Source organism: Girardinichthys multiradiatus, chromosome 20 (assembly GCF_021462225.1).
Source record: "Girardinichthys multiradiatus isolate DD_20200921_A chromosome 20, DD_fGirMul_XY1, whole genome shotgun sequence".
In the NCBI taxonomy this organism is placed as follows: Eukaryota; Metazoa; Chordata; class Actinopteri; order Cyprinodontiformes; family Goodeidae; genus Girardinichthys; species Girardinichthys multiradiatus.
In genome coordinates, this window is record NC_061812.1 from 16,363,861 (window position 1) to 16,382,844 (window position 18,984).

An 18,984-nucleotide genomic window follows, 5' to 3' on the forward strand; every position below is an offset into this window, starting at 1 on the left:
TTAAGTAAATATAGGTCAGAGGACAGACATGAGGTAAAGTCATGTAGAAGGTTTGACCCCGTGGCGCAATGCCAGTCGTTTCAGCATGCTAAGGTGGACTGATATCACTTCTGGTTTGGGGCCAAAAGCCACCTGGTCAAATTTACCAGGTATGGATTGAAGAGAAAAGGCAAAGTCATGGTAGGGATTTTCAAACACAACTGAAACCTAGAGATGAAGAACAAATAAGTTTTTTTTTAACCAACCAGATTTTATTACATAACATCTAATAAAGCAATTTACTTTTATTAAACCCTGAGAGGATCTGATAATTAAAAATACATTCACCGACACAGCTTTTATTTTTCAAACATTATGTGGCAAGGAAGTAAAGTTACTATACTATAAATAGTCAAAACAGCACCAGGACAAGCTTGCTTTATTTAGTTCTCCATTTAGGGTGTACAGCTGACTGTACGAAGTACATCACTGGTGGCTCTCAAAGATAAAAATAAATTTTCCTCACACTTTCTTTGAACAATTTGTCCAGGAACATTAGAATCTATTTACATGTACCTTGAGCTGGTCCTCCAGGCCTTGGAAACTGGGAAATGAGGGGTAGTGGTCCGAGGCCTGGACATACACTGTTGACACTGCCAGAGGGAGACGGGGTGGGAGACTGAGTGGGAGAGGCGAGGGGACTCGTCAGCTGACTGTTGGCCTGAATAAAGAAAAATAAGGATTAGGGCAATATTGGTAATTAAGTGGACAAATGTTTTATTCCAAAACGTTTATTCACTTCAATTAAAAAGCTTAATTAGGGCACGGCGCTGGTGGTGTAGGGGTTAGCGTACGACCACATATGGAGGCTATAGTCCTCAAAGTGGCCGTCCCGGGTTCGAGTCCCGGACCCGGTGACCTTGGCCGAATGTCTCCCCCTCTCTTTGCCCCTCCTTCCTTTCTGCCTAGTGTCAAAAATAAAGGTCTCTAGTGCTGAAAAAATTCTTAAAAAAAAAAAAAGCTTAATTAACAGCTTACACACAAAAGTAGCTCATGTCCCTTTTCCACTAGTCCCTACTCAGAAGTTGTTCAGTACAGCTCTACTCAATTTTCCATTAGTAATGGTTACTTGGAACCGTTTCTATTTTTAGTACCTGCTTCCTTGCAGTTCAAACCGTGCCGAGTCGTGCTGAAAACACGTCAGGAAACTGGCGATCACTGATTGGGTAGGGGGCAACATAACTAGTCACAGCATATTTTGATAACTAATATCTTCAACCGATAAATCCTTGTACGCTGGGTTTATTGTGTATATGACCACTATAGCAAGCTAGCATGGTAGCTAGAGCTTACCCTCACACGTTAGCTTGTACCACTCCAGGGCTTCCCTCCCTCTCCTGTACTTATCCAGACTGCTTCGTCTTGCCACCCGCAGCTTTCCCTCGCTCTTCTTCCACCGAGTCTAACAAAGCTATAGACCAAGCAGCATGTCACTTAGTGTTGCTGTGCTGTGAGCAGCAGTCAAGGCTCTGTGTCACTTTTTCAGACTGTAGGATGGCCTTGCTATAGATGATCCCGCCCACATTGCGATGGTGTTCAATTGTAATGGAAAACGAACCAAGCCATGTAGAGTAGAACTGACCTGAGACAAACCGCACTGACTAGTTACTAATGGAAGAGGGCTATTACACAGTAAAACCCTGTTACCATTGACCAGTAGAGGATGGTGAGGATAAAAGGATTAAGAACATCATTCCTCATCAAGAACAGCTTCACGCTTTTGTTTACCTGCGGAGTGTTGTCAGGTTTGTAAAGGTCTCCTGGTTTGCTGGGCCTCTGCTCTATGCTGTAGTACTTGCATGGGTTCCACTGAACTAGAGGGGGATTCTGGGAAGGCTGTGGTCCATTGGGGACACTGAGCTGCATGACCATCACTCCAGGCCCAGGAGGAGTCACTCCTGAGAGAGCACAGACAGCAAAGATAAAATGAGGACAAACGGATTATTTATGATTTATGACACTAAGAGAAGCACTGAAATGTCTGTGCCACTGTGCTTTTCAAGCACAAGCAAACAAAATAAAAGATTTGATTCAACATATATGTGGCTTCAAACTACACACTGAAATCATTCTTTTTTTTAAATCATATCAAATACAACTGTAAAACTTTAAATCTCTCCATTCTGCATTTATAAAACATTCCAACATCATACAGTAGGTCTAAATCAGCTAATATTTAGTGGATTTGAACAGACTGCTGTTTAGCTGCAGAAGTTAGCAGTGAAATATCAAAAAAGACAACATTTATTATCAGACTTCATAACAGATAACAGAAATTACAACTGCATCAAATATTTTACGCCTGCATGTTAGTGTTACCTGACTGTTTTCATACAGTTTGGATCTTAAATGCCTAAGATAATCCGTTATGTATTTTTGCATTATTCTTCAACTCTCAAAAAGAATATACATAATATTGCTCATGTGTGTATGCAGTTTGTAGATTTTGTTTCTCACATAAGAACCAAAATTTAATTTACAGTCAGCTACATTATAGATGTACCTGTTTGTTAACACACAACGAGATCAGCCAATTCCATAGCAGCAGGTCAATGCATTTTGGCATCTAAATATGCTGAAGATGACTTACTGCAGTCCAAACTGAACATCAAATTGGGAATGGAAGACAATTTAAATGTCCTTGAACATGGCATGGTTGTTGGTGGCCAACAGGCTCGTCTGACTATTTCAGAAACCGCTGATCTACTGGGATTTTCATGCACAACCATCTCTCGAGTTTACAGAGAAGGGCCCTAAAGGAGGAAATTTACAGTGCACTGCAGTTGTATGGACTAAAATGCCTTGAGATGATAGGAAGGGAGCAGCAGCACCAAAGACCACTTGTCACAACTGAGGTATACAGAACACCATCTCAAAGTGCAACACGTGGTGCAAAAGATGCGCACTGCTGTCCAATAAGAACAGGAAACAGTCTATTCAGACAGTAACTGAGTACAAACTGAGCATTGTTTAAATGCTAGAGCCTAAATGAGGTTTGTTGCTGACCACAGTCACCAGATCTTAATCTATGGAGAACATTTGGAATGAGGGATCTGAATCAAGGATATGCAGCAGACAAACCATGAAAATATGGACTAAACTTTCCAAGGAAGTTTCAGACAGCTAGTTGAATTTATGCCATGAAGTCAGTTTAAAGCCAAAAGAGGTTAAACCCCCTGTAGTAGAAAGGTATACCTAATAATGTAGCAAATAGAGTATGTTATGAAGATAGAACTATGTACATAGTTGATTATCAGACCTTCAAAACTAACAGTTTTGTATGTGATCAATCATAAAAGAGACACTACCTCTCTAACATGTTATTTACTGAAAGCACTGATAGTACAGAGATAATGACCAAAAAACTATTCGTAACTCAGACCATCAATATAAGTAGTAATAGTAAACATGCTGGAATAACATTCTGAACAGTCAAATGCTTGGCATTGACTATATTTAGTCCTTAACAAAAGGATAAGCCGGAGTTAACAACCCTGGAAGAAATAAACATGCGAAACATGCAAAGTAAAAGATAACAGAACAAAGGGGGTGTCTTAGTCGACATAAACAGAACAGGGTCAAAGGCAACATGTCACATGACATGAGCGCGACTGGGAATAACATTTACTTCAGGTTTGATCAGCAGTAGGAAAAACTTGTTCGGTTTGTTTTCCTCAAACATTAACTCTTTCAAGGACGTTTATTTCTAGCTTCTTGACACAAACCTGATGTACCTCTGAGTGAACTTTTCCCGCAATACCTTTTACCCAGTTTTACAGATCACAGATGACGGTCTACTATCGTTTGATGGGTTGTAACTTTTCTTGTAATCTCAGTTAGTTACAGTATAAACCCCAAATCAGACAGATACTCTAGGTGACATGTACAGCCAAAACACTTTGATAAGGTAAAACTATTTAATAAACTGCTACAGCATTTTTTTAAATTCTTTCTTTAAATAATAAACAATGGGAGGTCTTACCTGAATATTGCTGTTGCAATGGTTGAGGGTTGCAGGGAGACGGTGACTGTGTGATCTGAAACTGCTCTGAGCTGGGGGGCTGCAGGTAACCTACAGACGGGCTGCAGAACAAATACGAATAAAAGGCGATAGTTGCTTTTAATGTTTGAAAAAGAAAATGTTAGCCTGCAGCTTTTATTTCAAAGCAGATAAAACGTTTTTTTAAATGTTAAAATCAGAATAATTCAGATTTACAACAGGTGAGGTCAAAGAGCAAACATTTCAACTGGATCCTTGTACCTTGTGCTGTTTTGCTGTGTGGGTGTGATAACACTGTAGTACACAGGCATAGGCCCCTGGACAGACTGGCTGACTGGCACCATGACCTGCTGCTGGTACTGTTGCTGCACCACCTGCTGATTTTCATTTGCCACTGGTACCTAATTCACGAAAAGGGAAAATCGAGTGGAAAAACAATATATAAATGGTTCTGGTTCACGAAGGTCAAAGTAAGAAATGATTGTCTAGGCATCAACTTCAGATTTTAATGTTATTTTGATAAAATATGCGAAAAACACATCACATATTTAATCAAACCAAAACAAATTCCTTAACCTATTAACATATTCTAACTGCTAGAACAAATGTAGATTTGAGATACAATAAAGTAGAGAAACTGAGGAGTTATATCTTATTTTTACCTTGTCAGCCTTTAATAATTCTGCAGTCAGTATTTCTCCATGTTTATTAATGAGTCACACACCTGATATGATGGCATCTGTGGGTATTGAACCATTATGCTTTGCATTTGGCCTCCAATACCCGTCCTTTGGGAATTGAGCAGAGCAGGATTAGGAGGCTGCTGCACCCCAATCATGTTCTGGTAGCTTGGCTGCTGGCTAGGCATCATGGTCTGAAGAGCTGATGAGAACACAATAGAAAAGAGGAGAAAAACAGAGATTTTGAAAATATTTATCAAAAGAACAAATTAAGTATTTCAAACACTGGAAAGGCATTTGTTTAATGCCAACTCTAAGTGATGATTCTCATTTGACCAAGTATGTATTAGTAATACATGCAAATTCATTGCAAAGGGTGACAGCTTAAGATTTATCAAAGGATGAGTGTTCACAATTAAAACTGAAAGAGCAGCTATAGTTTGATGCAATAGTTTACTGACCTTAGTGACCGTTAGCTACGTGGACTTGCAGACTTCCATTTTGAGTCAAAGTCCATTTCAGCAGTCAACAATGTTTATCACTCATTGTTTTAACACAGCCCACCTTTGAAAACCATAAATTAGTTTCCAAATGCTGCAACCGCCACTATTTCCCTTTAAAGACACAGAGCTTTAAATTGATCTGTGCCAAGTTGACTTGGCTAAACAGGGAAAAGTAGTTTAAACTAGACCTTTCACATGGTACACTCAGGGTAGGTCTGAGTCAAGTCTATTCATTGTTTATCTGGGCATAAAGTACATGACTAATTAAATAATGTGTTACATATCCTAAAAGTAAAGCTAATTATCATTACAACTAAATTACTGTATTAAATATTACTAATAACAAAACCATCATCCACCAATTTAGTATATAGAGACCAGGAATGTGCTGATTAGACGTCGTGTAGTGACATCCCAACTGCTCTGGTCAAGTCTTGCCTTCAGCCTCTCCTCCCCTTTATAACTGCCATTATTAACTCCTCACTTACCTCTGGAATTATCCTCCTTCAAAACAATTATCGCTCCTATACTGAAGAAACCTGGATCAGATTCCAACAACTACAATAACCTTTGCCCCATTTCTAATTTACCTTTTGTCTGCAAAATACTTGAAAAAAACAGTTGTCTCCCAACTACATTCCCATTTAACTCACAATAACCTCTACGAACAATTCCAGTCCGGTTTCCGTCCCCCCCACAGTACTAAATCTTCTAAAAATCACCAACGATCTTCTGATGGCAGCTGACTCAGGTCTGCTTTCTATTCTTGTTTTTCTGGATCTGAGTGCAGCTTTCGATACAATTTCTCACTCAATCCTTCTCCACAGATTATCTTCAACTGGCATCTCTCAAAACCCCCTTGAATGGTTTCATTGCTGGGGCTGAATGTGTCAAATCAGATAATAAAGCTATGCATGTTTTAGGAGTAAGAATGGTAAGAACAACAAAGAAGCTTTCTCAGCCAAGTTAACTCATGTTGAAGTAGGAAATTAAGAAATAAACTCCAGTTGTGAAAAGAGATCTGTAACTTCAAGAAAAGGGAGGATAGAAAAGAAGAACAGAAGAGACTGCAGCATCTGGAATGTCTTGGCTGGCTGAGCAATAATATTGATTAAATGTAGTGTGCTATTTTATTGCACATTAAAGCTACACAGTTTTCAAGCATATACATGGCTTTGATTTCAGTAACTTTAGTGGACTGTGACTTTGTTTTGACCGATGTCTATTCTTAAATGACTCTAATCAGTATCAGGGACAAAACCCTGATTGGGACATCCCTAACAGTGACATATAGTTGATAACAGTGCTGCACATCAGAAAGTACTGACCTGACTGCTGATTGGGCGGAGGCATGGGTTGTGTGCGTTGGGTTTGGTAAGACACCTGGTGGGACATAGGTTGGGACACACGGTACTGTTGGCCTGAACTGGGATACTGACCAGTAGGGTAGTATGACACCTGTATCTGAAGGAAGAAATAACAAAAACGTCAGGGGGGCTGAGTTAGGACATCATAAGTTGAGTTAAGAACGCAGGACACTCCATGCATTAGGCCATACACTGTGTTAACGGTTTCCTAAACTATGGTGAAAACCTACAATTTGTACGAGTGTTATTTACATATTATTAGACTTTACATTTAACGTGAGAGAACCTGGACCAAAAGATGAGCTAGCACTATTGTGAAACCTACAATCAATATTATAATTCTCATTAAACCTGGAATATTAGATTTCAGGCCACAGGGGAGTCAGCAGAAATGAGCTGTGAGATGTACCCCTCCTTAGTTGTTGCCATGGCAAAATAATTTCTGCTTGCCAGATACTGCAGAAGCAGAGGGACAACATCATAACAACTTCTGTATTATAAATTCTGTTGCAACCAACATACCTGTTGAGGTGGAGGGGGCTGGATGTAGCCTTGAGGAGGTGGTGGAGCCTGTATGACAGGCTGGGATGGAGGTGGTGGTGGAGGCGGAGGATGAGGGTGTCCAGTAGGGGGCTGGTAGCCAGATGGAGGCGGCAATGGCTGACCTGTCGTTGCCATGATGTAGCTAGGCTGAGGCGGGGGATGCTGCGATAGCACGGTGGGAGGGGCCTGATACATGGGGGGAGGCTCAGGGTTCTCACTGGAGCCCTGTCGACTCAGTGTCATCTGTGTGAACTGGGGTGCTAGCTCATCTCCCTGGGAAGAAGGGGAATGATTGGAATAGAGGAGTTCAATTTACAGCAAATGCTACTACATCAGAACATTAAGTTCAATAGGATCTGAGGTATAACACGTAATAAACTGACAAAGAAGACTCATATAGAAAAAATAAAGAGCTGAATAACAATTATATCCAAACAATGTGTTTTTAGAGGACACTATCCAAAAATACTCCCAATCATCAACATTTTTAATCTGTTGTTTTTTGTCATAAGTGAAAATCTTTAGTGATGTAAGTTTCAGGCATAGGAATTTATTCTCTGCAGCCTTGTTTTTAGTGACATCTGGTTGAAATGCATTGCTACCACAAGGTGGCAGTAATATATACGTTTTTTTTTTTTTGCAAACTGCCATGAAGCAGAAGAAAACCACAATATAGAATCAAGCAGAAGTTCCAACGCTGTAATCAAAAAGAAAAAGCATGCAAGTTAAGGAGTACAACCATTAAGGTATTCTGTATTGAAGTATAAAAAAAACAAAAATAAATAAAATGAGTTTCAGCACAAATAATGTTGTGTAAAGTTAGGACATCATAAGACTCAACAATCCACTGTCATTTGGGAGGAAAACATTCAGCTAAACCTTCATCCACAGATAAAAAATCAATGACTTTGTTCCAGACAAAGGAACTGCATTATGTCTTTTTAAAAAGCTCAATTAATTTTTGAATACTTCTGTTACAAAGTTTTACTTTCCTTCGAGTAAAATTGATTTCAATTTTGTCTGTGTTTAGTTCAGATAGAAAAATATGATTGTTTAAAGCTACAAAGACAGAACTATTCCTTAACTGCTGTTAAATTCCCATTCTAATGTTAATAGGAGGAAATAAGCAGAATATGAGCGTTTTTAGTAGAATCTCCCTTAATGTTTGAAGATGTCAGTCTTTATGTAGTCGATGGCTAAAGTAATAAAAATGAAGTTATAAGAGGCATCAGTACCATTGTGTACTGCTGGGGAGGGGAAACTGGCAGGAGAACCTGGGGGCAGGAAGGGCCGGAGTAGGAGACAGGCTGAGAGGGCTGCAGAGACGCCACCGGCTATACACACCAGAGAGAGAGAGAGAACAAGTATAGAGGCAGAGGGTAAATAAAGTCAAGAAAGGATTTGAGGGGGCAGTAGAGAAAGATGAAAAGAACAGAAAGAAGAAAGAATTATGAAGACAGGAAAAATGAGGGTTAGAACACAATGGTAAAGTTTTAATGAGCAGAAATAAGAAAAATGGAAACTGAAGTCGTTTTTTAATTTAAATCTGCAAATGAAACAGCCTACATTTAAAATGAATTGCTTTAACTACTAAGAGGAAAAGCAAGAGGAAAGGAAATGTCTGGTGTTAGAAATACAGCTATGTCTTGTTAAATCTAACGTTAAACTGCATTTAACCAAACTTCAGCACTCGTCCCATGATTAACCACCTTGTTACTCTGTAACACAACACTACAGATGTTTGAGTCAAAAATAGCCCTGCTAAAACTTTATATTAATTCCATTTCTTCTTTGAGATTCCTACCTGAGCAATCATGTGGTTGCCCATGGGGTGCTGCTGTGGGGTGGGTAGCAGAGCAGCTTGAGGTGGAGCCTGGGCTTGTGGCTGTGGTTGAGACGGGCAGGGTAGGAGGCTACGGCTGGACTGGGAGACTGAAAGTGGGGGACAAACATCAGGACTGACTAAGGGCAAGCCTAGGAAGGAACAGGGAGACACAAACAGGACATCTGCAGTATTTTATTTTCCATAATATGTGACCAACAGTATCTATGATTTCACAGTTCGAAAAATAGCAACTTTCAAATGTGCTAAACTATACAATAACCTGACAGCAACTTGACCAACGTCTGAGAAAACAAATCTCGTCCACTGCAAGACTTCGGTATTTCTTTCAATACCTTGCTGAAAGACATCCAAATTTGCTAGCATGACATGACACTAAGTAAAGGGAAATCTAAACTTGAATATGGATTATTTTAATATTTAACTTGCATACAAGCAAAAATTTTCTTATGCAATTGTAAGACCTGGAATTACCCTGAGCCCTGGCTGATTCAGATACAAGTGGACAGGTTGAACCAGGACTGTTTATGTCCAGCATCAATAGACCTGTGATATGATCTCTTAAAGGTTTTACATGCAAACACACAGACACGTCACACAGAGCATATCAACACTAGCTCTACTAAGAACTATGTAAAAAAAAAAGTCAACGACAGTATGTTGTTATTCAGATGGTTCAGATACAGCAGATTCAGATTTTTGACGATCTATTTTGGCAACTAAACATTTGATGAGCTTATCTATAACAGAAACATGGAACAAATTTTATATGATCTCCAAAAAGCTTAATTTTAGCACAAAGACTACTGTGAACCCATGCATGCATGGGAAGAACATGCAAACTCCATGCAGAAAGACCCCTGAGCAGGGAGTCGAACCCAGGACCTTCTTGCTGCAAGGCAACAGTGCTACCAACTGCACATCTTCTCATTCAAAGACTTGTCTTTATTTTCATGACTATGAATATTGTAGCTTCACACTGAAGGCATCAAAACTATGAATTAACACATGTGGAATTATATACTGAACAAAAAAGTGTGAAACAACTGAAAATATGTCTTATACTCTAGGTTCTTCAAAGTAGCCACCTTTTGCTTTGATCACTGCTCCGCAAACTCTTTGCATTCTGTTGATGAGCTTCAAGAGGTAGTCACCTGAAATGGTTTTCACTTCACAGGTGTGGCCTGTCAGGTTTAATAAGTGGGATTTCAAGCCTTATAAATGGAGTTGGGACCATCAGTTGTGTTGTGCAGGAGGTGGATACACACCTGATAGTCCTATTGAATAGACTGTTAGAATTTGTATTATGGCAAGAAAAAAGCAGCTAAGTAAAGAAAAACAGCAGCTCAGATTAGAGAACAGATCAATGCCACACAGAGTTCTAGCAGCAGACACATCTCTAGAACAACTGTTAAGAGGAGACTGTGTGAATCAGGCCTTCATGGTAAAATAGCTGCTAGGAAACCACTGCTGAGGAATGGCAACAAGCAGAAGAGACTTGTTTGGGCTAAAGATCACAAGGAATGGACATTAGACCAGTGGAAATCTGTGCTTTGGTCTGATGAGTCCAAGTTTGAGATCTTTGGTTCCAACGAGTCTTTGTGCGGCGCAGAAGAGGTGAACGGATGGACTCTACATGCCTGGTTCCCACCGTGAAGCATGGAGGAGGAGGTGTGATGGTGTGGGGGTGCTTTGCTGGTGACACTGTTGGGGATTTATTCAAAATTGAAGGCATACTGAACCAGCATGGCTACCACAGCATCTTGCAGCGGCATGCTATTCCATCCGGTTTGCGTTTAGTTGGACCATCATTTATTTTTCAACAGGACAATGACCCCAAACACACCTCCAGGCTGTGTAAGGGCTATTTGACCAAAAAGGAGAGTGATGAGGTGCTGCGCCAGATGACCTGGCCTCCACAGTCACCGGACCTGAACCCAATGGTGATGGTTTGGGGTGAGCTGGACCGCAGAGTGAAGGCAAAAGGGCCAACAAGTGATAAGCATCTCTGGGAACTCCTTCAAGACTGTTGGAAAACCATTTCAGGTGACTACCTCTTGAAGCTCATCAACAGAATGCCAAGAGTGTGTGGAGCAGTAATCAAATCAAAAGGTGGCTACTTTGAAGAACCTAGAATATAAGACATATTCTCAGTTGTTTCACACTTTTTTGTTCAGTATATAATTCCACATGTGTTAATTCATAGTTTTGATGCCTTCAGTGTGAAGCTACAATATTCATAGTCATGAAAATAAAGACAACTCTTTGAATGAGAAGGTGTGTCCAAACTTTTGGTCTGTACTGTATATATATATATATATATATATATATATATATATATATATATATATATATATATAAATAAAATATTTTATTTAGTTTAGTTTGAAAATCATGTGCAAATCATAACTAAAATGAGCAGAAAATGCAGCATCAATACAAAGTGATATCTAGCACAAAACCAGGATTCTAATTTGAAAGTTATAGAGTGCTTTGAAGTGTTAAAACCCAAAGGGGTTTCTGACTGATTCTGTAACATGTTTTGCGGCCACAAAGGACATACAGGGGTTGGACAATGAAACTGAAACACCTGGTTTTAGACCACAATAATTTATTAGTATGGTGTAGGGCCTCCTTTTGCGGCCAATACAGCATCAATTCATCTTGGGAATGACATATACAAGTCCTGCACAGTGGTCAGAGGGATTTTAAGCCATTCTTCTTGCAGGATAGTGACCAGGTTACTGGTGGAGGAAAACGTTTCCTGACTCGCTCCTCCAAAACACCCCAAAGTGGCTCAATAATATTTAGATCTGGTGACTGTGCAGGCCATGGGAGATGTTCAACTTCACTTTCATGTTCATCAAACCAATCTTTCACCAGTCTTGCTGTGTGTATTGGTGCATTGTCATCCTGATACACAGCACCGCCTTCAGGATACAATGTTTGAACCATTGGATGCACATGGTCCTCAAGAATGGTTTGGTAGTCCTTGGCAGTGATGCGCCCATCTAGCACAAGTATTGGGCCAAGGGAATGCCATGATATGGCAGCCCAAACCATCACTGATCCACCCCCATGCTTCACTCTGGGCATGCAACAGTCTGGGTGGTACGCTTCTTTGGGGCTTCTCCACACTGTAACTCTCCCGGATGTGGGGAAAACAGTAAAGGTGGACTCATCAGAGAACAATACATGTTTCACATTGTCCACAGCCCAAGATTTGTGCTCCTTGCACCATTGAAACCGACGTTTGGCATTGGCATGAGTGACCAAAGGTTTGGCTATAGCAGCCCGGCCGTGTATATTGACCCTGTGGAGCTCCCGACAGACAGTTCTGGTGGAAACAGGAGAGTTGAGGTGCACATTTAATTCTGCCGTGATTTGGGCAGCCGTGGTTTTATGTTTTTTGGATACAATCCGGGTTAGCACCCGAACATCCCTTTCAGACAGCTTCCTCTTGCGTCCACAGTTAATCCTGTTGGATGTGGTTGGTCCTTCTTGGTGGTATGCTGACATTACCCTGGATACCGTGGCTCTTGATACATCACAAAGACTTGCTGTCTTGGTCACAGATGCGCCAGCAAGACGTGCACCAACAATGTGTCCTCTTTTGAACTCTGGTATGTCACCCATAATGTTGTGTGCATTTCAATATTTTGAGCAAAACTGTGCTCTTACCCTGCTAATTGAACCATCACACTCTGCTCTTACTGGTGCAATGTGCAATCAATGAAGACTGGCTACCAGGCTGGTCCAATTTAGCCATGAAACCTCCCACACTAAAATGACAGGTGTTTCAGTTTCATTGTCCAACCCCTGTATATTCCTGTGTGAAAATGAGTCATAAGCCTATCTTGACATCTGTGGTGCTAAGTTCAATCCTCAAACGGCTTGGTCCCTAAATCAGACCTTTATAATGACAGAAAATAAATGTGTTTAATCTCATCTGTCATGCTTTTGGTAACTGTTAAATAGTAAACATTTTCAACAAAGTAGGTTTGGCTTCATGTCAGTTACGTTCTGAAAGGTTCAACAAGTTTTATTTGATGGATAAGACCTAAAGGAATCTGCATTGTTACCTTTGTCTATGTAGGCAAAATTGTTGGGGCAAGTTTATATTCATAGTATTTTGGTATAAGTTGCACCACCGGACAATTGTTTAAAAACCAAGATGGTTGATTTTTCTTTACTCAGTCATAAGGCTTTATTAATCGTCTTTGGCTCTTGAAAACATACAAAACACACATTTCTAAGTAAAAAGGTTGCCACACAGTCAGTAAGAGCAATTAAAAACAGAATGTTTCTATTTTCTCTAGAGTTGACCTGCAGCTATAAAGGTACACCTATTTAATTACTTTCAATATTGGAAGTTAATTCAGCCTTAAAATTACTTGCTCTTAGTCTTATTGAGATTTACTGAATAGATCCAAAGGCTTTTTTCTTCAGTCCTTACCAGAACGAGAGCCTTTGCAGCTTCCCTGTGATCCTTTGTTGCTGCCAAGACTGTCCCCTCTAGTGAGGATGGAGATGCCCGAGAAGCTGCTGGCCTTTGTCACGGGTGGTCGAAGGGTGCGGTTAGAACTCTCTGAGTCAGTGCTGCTCCAGGGCCGTGGCTCCAGGCACTTCATATCACTGTCTGTGCTGCTTTGACGACTGCTCGAGGCCCGACTAGAGCTCTCACGGTTGCCTCTAAAAGACAATACAACAGCAAGAATGAAGATAATACAAAGAACATAGCAAAATACAAACAGAAATGGGGGTAAAGTTATCAAGTGCAAAAGGTCAGCAATAAGCAGTCAGAGAAAGAGAGTAAGAATGTACAGTTGCATCTAAAATTATTCAATCCCCACTACAAATTAGGTTTTTTGGCAAAATATACTAATTAAATCCCAAAGGTTTTTAAATGAAGTTCAAGTCAGCAAACTTTGATGGTCACTCTAGTATCTTCCATGATTTTTCCTCAAACCAAACTTTGGATGCCTTTGAGATGTGCTAGGGACCACTGTCCTCCTTGAAGGTCCAATGATGCTTCAGCTTCTTCAGCACAACATTTTTCTCAGGGTTTTCTGATACTTGATTAAAAAGATCTTTCCCTCCATAGACTGCATGTGTCCAATGCCACAGGAAGCAAAACACTTGAGAGTGTGTCTGAGCCACCCTTCGTTCTACTGTTAGCATGGTGTTATTTTCAGTGACTTTGCAAGTTTCCGTGACCTCTGATGTCTCCTATAAACGTTTTGGACAATTCTCTTGACTTAGCCATATTTCTATCATGCAATCAAACATTACTGTCAGGCAGACCAGCTATTTTGGGTGTTTTTATCTCAAGCACACGTGATGCTTCTTATGAAGCCCTTGATTGTTTGAATTAAGTGTGCCTGAGACTATGCCTGATTAGCCAATAAGTGCTCCTATGAACAGTTCTATTAGCGGGGTTGAATAATTGTGACTGCAATAGTCTAAGTAGAATTTAGTGTTAAATTATATTCCTTTAATAATAATCAGTTACCCAATATCAGTTTTATTTAGCTAAACCTATAAAAAAATCTGAACAATTCTGAATCCTGCCAATAAGACTTGTTTAAGGGGGTTGAATAATATTACACACAATTGTATTTAGGTTAAAGAAGAGATGTACTATATATAAAAACAAAGATTTGCTCCTTGGAGTATTTGAACCAGAGGTGTGTAGGTGGAGGTAGACAACAAAGGTAGAAAGAGTCAGAAGAAAAGCAGAGTAAGGTCATCACCAGCTAGGAAGGATACACTTTGGCAAGCCTGAGATAGAACATTCAACAAAGATGCATATTGGCTGGTTTTGTGTAACCAAAGTACGAAAGCAGGCAACATACCAAAAGCAAATTATTTTCAGTTTTCAAGCACACAACCACACACACATTCCCACAAACAAACCCACTCATGGGTAGAACAAGCATGCAGGGGAGAAAAGATGCTTAAACATTAACCAGGTGTTAAGGAGCACTCCAATGACAAGATGAGACAGTTTCCATGACTTCAACTTACAACACAGCAAACCATGTAAGACTGTGGACACAGTTTATATCAAAGCTCTGATGAATGAACCCTCTCAAAGTTGCCAAATGTTAAAAAGAACATGCCCCCAAATGTCCAGGGAATAACAAAACAAGACAAACATCAACCTTTTTAGTAACACTAAATATTCAACCACTATGATGTTAAAGAGCATATGTGGATCAACACTCAGACTCACACACACACACCACCTACAAGGCAATCACTAAGTATTTCTACTTTAGGCACAGTTGTTATGATGTGAAGCCGTCACGCCGGTAGTGTCACACTACATGTGCAACCAGCACTCTACAGCATACTGCCACAATTCTGCAATTTCCAAGTAAAATAAAATACATTTTTAGCTGATAACACCTGTCATCTTATTATATCTTCTTCAAAACAATAAAATGAATAAAGGATATGAAACTCTGCTTTTGCCAGAACTAAAAAAAAAAACCCTGATTATAAAACCCTACAGATCAGCAAGTAGGGTTTAATGTGGCTCATGAATATTTCAGAAAAATTAATTAACGGAGGAACTATTTTGAGGCCACGCTCTGCACAACCTCTTAAGAAAGGGTGGGTGGAATGAAGCTCTCTGAGCACACACTTGTTTCCCCCTGTAGACAAAGATGATGGCCAGGAATAGCCAATGAAGAGATTCGCTGTTGATCACATGACATTTCATCTCTACTGATTTGCCACACCAGCAACCCTTTCACAGATAAACCGAATAGCTGTGGCCAACTGCATATTTTTCCTTAGAATATGGTCTTTCGTCATCATCATCTTCCGCTTATCCAGGACTGGGTTGCATGGGCAGCAGACTTAGTAGAGACGCCCATACTTCCCTTTCACCAGACACCTCCTCCAGCTCTTGTGGGGGAAACCCAAGGCGTTCTCAGGACAGCTGAGAGACATCGTCTCTCCAGCATCCTCTGGGACTCCTCCCAGTGGGACGTGCCTGGAACACCTCCCGAGAGAGGCGTCCAGGAGGAGTCTGAAACCGATGCCTGAGCCATTCGTCTGCAATGATGGCTACCAAAAGATGTTTGGGGAGTAAAAACAAAAATAACTCACAGCGGACAATGTGACTTGCAAGAAGTGATATTTGCTGCAGTAGCCTTAGATTGCACATGTAAGGTTGTTCTGTTTACATGTTGGTCCCAGATGAAAGACTCTTTTGTCCCTTTTGGTGTAAAACAACCAACAGCAAACTGAGCTAAACTTTCCGGACCGTCTTAGACACGAGTGAATTACGCACGACAGCTATTATAAATAGACGCGTAACAAACTGGGACAAAAGTTTAAGTGTAAGAAAGTTATGACCAGCCTGTAGTATGAGTACAGCTACAATTTATGTCTAACTTAGAGGAATGCAGCAAGAGAAGACACACTGATCAAAGCAGCACTGATGCTACCATGAAGAAATCAACACTAACCGAAACATAAAAAAAAAAAAAAAAAAACAATGTAAAGCATTAAAAATATAATGTCTGGGCACAGTATGAAGACGGAAATTGTAATTGTGTCATGAACATTTGCATTGTGTACATGACTGAAAAGACTGAAAAGAGGAATGGATATGATATGTGTACACAACACAGAAACAGCAGCTCTATGGACAGTGTCTACTGTAAACAAGACATATACTACAGCCTATACACCATAAATCATAAATGGGCTTGTTTTGTTCATTGTGTCGATTGAATTTAAAATATTACGCTTTTACCATATTAGCACATGCAGAAAAATGGTCAATGGGTTTGTTTAGGATATGTTTTATGATATGTTTGGACTGATAATCACAAAGAAAGGAAATCTAAGGTTCACAATCTGTCTATATTGCATGGAACAAATAAAATTAGCACACATTAAATAATAAGAAAGAATAAAATGTTCACGTCAAAAAAAAAAAGACTATTCTACCAGGTTTTAATAGTATTATTTTAAGTTCAGAAACACCATCAGATGAATTTGCAGATTTTTTGGACTATTATGTGTTAGAAAGTACATAACTAAATCAACCAGAAAACAAGCAGATCACTGTGAAATTGATGTAGGTACTTTCCATTAAACTGTAGCTGATGGTGGAAGGGTGGATGTGTGAGTAGATACATTTTCCAGTGAAACCACAAAGCAGCCATGCATCCACGGTGCAATACTAGAGTAGCCATTTATCAGCCCATTACGTCAAGCAAAGATAACCACCACACGTCACCAATGTCATCACCAAACCACTTTAAAAAAAAATGGGCATGGCAACACACTAGTGATTCAGCAGCTTCCCAATACCTAAAGATCTGCCTCCTCTTTTGAGAGCTAGAGGAGTAGCCCTCAGTGGAAAATCTGTTGGGGTTAACATTAGGAGAAAATGCTCAGGTTACAGGTCGGAATGGGAGAACAGGAAAGGGCTTAAAGAAAAGGAAAAGTGGAAAGTAGAGGTAGGCACAGTCAAAAAATACTCTTTAGAAGAAAGGGGGTAGGGAAAACTCACACAAGGTAGAAATTTAACTCATGAGAAGCCAATGCTGCGGTTTTGTCTCGCTCTTAGCAAATTAGGCCTTTATCTACCAGGCTAAATGTTAAGAGTGTGTAGGGAAGAAGACTTTAACTGCTGTGTGACCTTAGTGGCAAAAACTGCAGAACTACCAAAACTTAGCCCACAGAGTGTGTAATAAACCTGCTTACAAATATAAAATCTGAATAGAAAAAAAAATGAAACCATGTGTCATAAAGAACAATTCAGCAATTAATATAATAACTAAAAAAGAGATATTTTAATAGATCTTTTGTAGATTCCCATTACAAGAGAGCTTTGGAGAACCAATGTACAATGTTCAATTAGCAATGTCTTGGGATCCACCCTTCTTAACTAAACACTAAACAAGCAGTATCAAATATTAAAGGGGTGACAGTTATAAGAAACACACATAAACGTATCCAAGAGAAATCATCAACTCACCTGTTGTCACTGATGTATCCATTTTGAGACGACTGCAAAAAAAAGGACACCTGCACATTATGAAATGTGTAATTCTATTAGTAACACGTTCCCGACATTAGTTTGGCTTGACAACATTTCAAAATTCAACACAATTTTAAGCTAAAATAAGGGGTTTTCCCCCAAACTAGTGAATGTGCTGGATTAGCACCAGGTCTTTGCATTTCTACTGCTGCAGGCAACAAAACATTTGATCCATCACAACACCAAGTCTTAGCCAGCGAACAGGAAAGAACCGCTTTTCTCAGAAGATGAAGCTAGACTCATGGAGACAAACAATGCAATACAAACTTGTGACCACCATGGTTGAAACTCTTGAGTCAGTTTGATTTCTATACTGCCTCTAGAGCTGACTATCTAAATGTGGTTAACAAATCCACTCTTAAATGTTTTTTATAGTTATTAAAATCATGCGGCAACAATAAATGCCACTTCAACACAATTGTGTTTAGATCCTGTTTGCAGAGCTGCTGGTGAAAACCAGTCACAGAGATCACTTGGTTGGGATGGCAGGGAGTTTTTTTTTTCTACTTTCTTTGTACTGTTTATATAAAAATGTATAAAACTCTTTATAAATGACTTAATAATAAGACTTTCCATTCTGCTTTTACACTTTTAAAGCATTCTTACATAAGCATTTTTAGTTATATAAAATAATCAATAGCATACTTTTTTCTCTGTTTATACCTGTCTGAATATCTACTAAAAATAACATCCAACAATCTGAAAGTACTGTACTGATGTAAATTTAGGAATTAAGAATGAAACACCATGACACTGCACAGTCCATTATACACCACAAAATCATTCTTAAACATGTTTCTTGTTGTACAACTCATTTCTTTTGTAATTCAACTAATCTAAAACATAAAAAGATGTCATATTTAAATTAACCATAATCTTCCGATTGCATTTGTAAAACCTGAGGCTTGTAAAGCTTGTTTAAGTGCTGAATGACTGACAACC

The 18,984-nt window shown here is 39.5% G+C and overlaps 1 protein-coding gene across 18 annotated transcripts in view; it reads right to left on the minus strand.

Moving 5' to 3' along the window:
• Positions 1-18,984, minus strand: part of LOC124856622 (R3H domain-containing protein 2) — a 69,185-nt gene that overhangs the window by 3,896 nt on the left and 46,305 nt on the right. For 5 of the 18 annotated variants that reach the window (XM_047347262.1, XM_047347263.1, XM_047347265.1 and 2 more), the window contains 12 exons: positions 17,980-18,029; positions 17,310-17,363; positions 13,432-13,667; positions 8,937-9,139; positions 8,368-8,466; positions 7,112-7,405; positions 6,551-6,686; positions 4,764-4,921; positions 4,301-4,440; positions 4,022-4,122; positions 1,768-1,937; positions 556-700 (listed from right to left, as the gene is read on the minus strand). In XM_047347262.1, coding sequence (XP_047203218.1) covers positions 556-700; positions 1,768-1,937; positions 4,022-4,122; positions 4,301-4,440; positions 4,764-4,921; positions 6,551-6,686; positions 7,112-7,405; positions 8,368-8,466; positions 8,937-9,139; positions 13,432-13,667; positions 17,310-17,363; positions 17,980-18,029 — 1,786 coding nt within the window. The remainder of the gene's footprint in view (positions 1-555; positions 701-1,767; positions 1,938-4,021; positions 4,123-4,300; positions 4,441-4,763; positions 4,922-6,550; positions 6,687-7,111; positions 7,406-8,367; positions 8,467-8,936; positions 9,140-13,431; positions 13,668-17,309; positions 17,364-17,979; positions 18,030-18,984) is intronic. The other 13 variants (XM_047347266.1, XM_047347272.1, XM_047347268.1 and 10 more) reach the window with 13 other exon arrangements.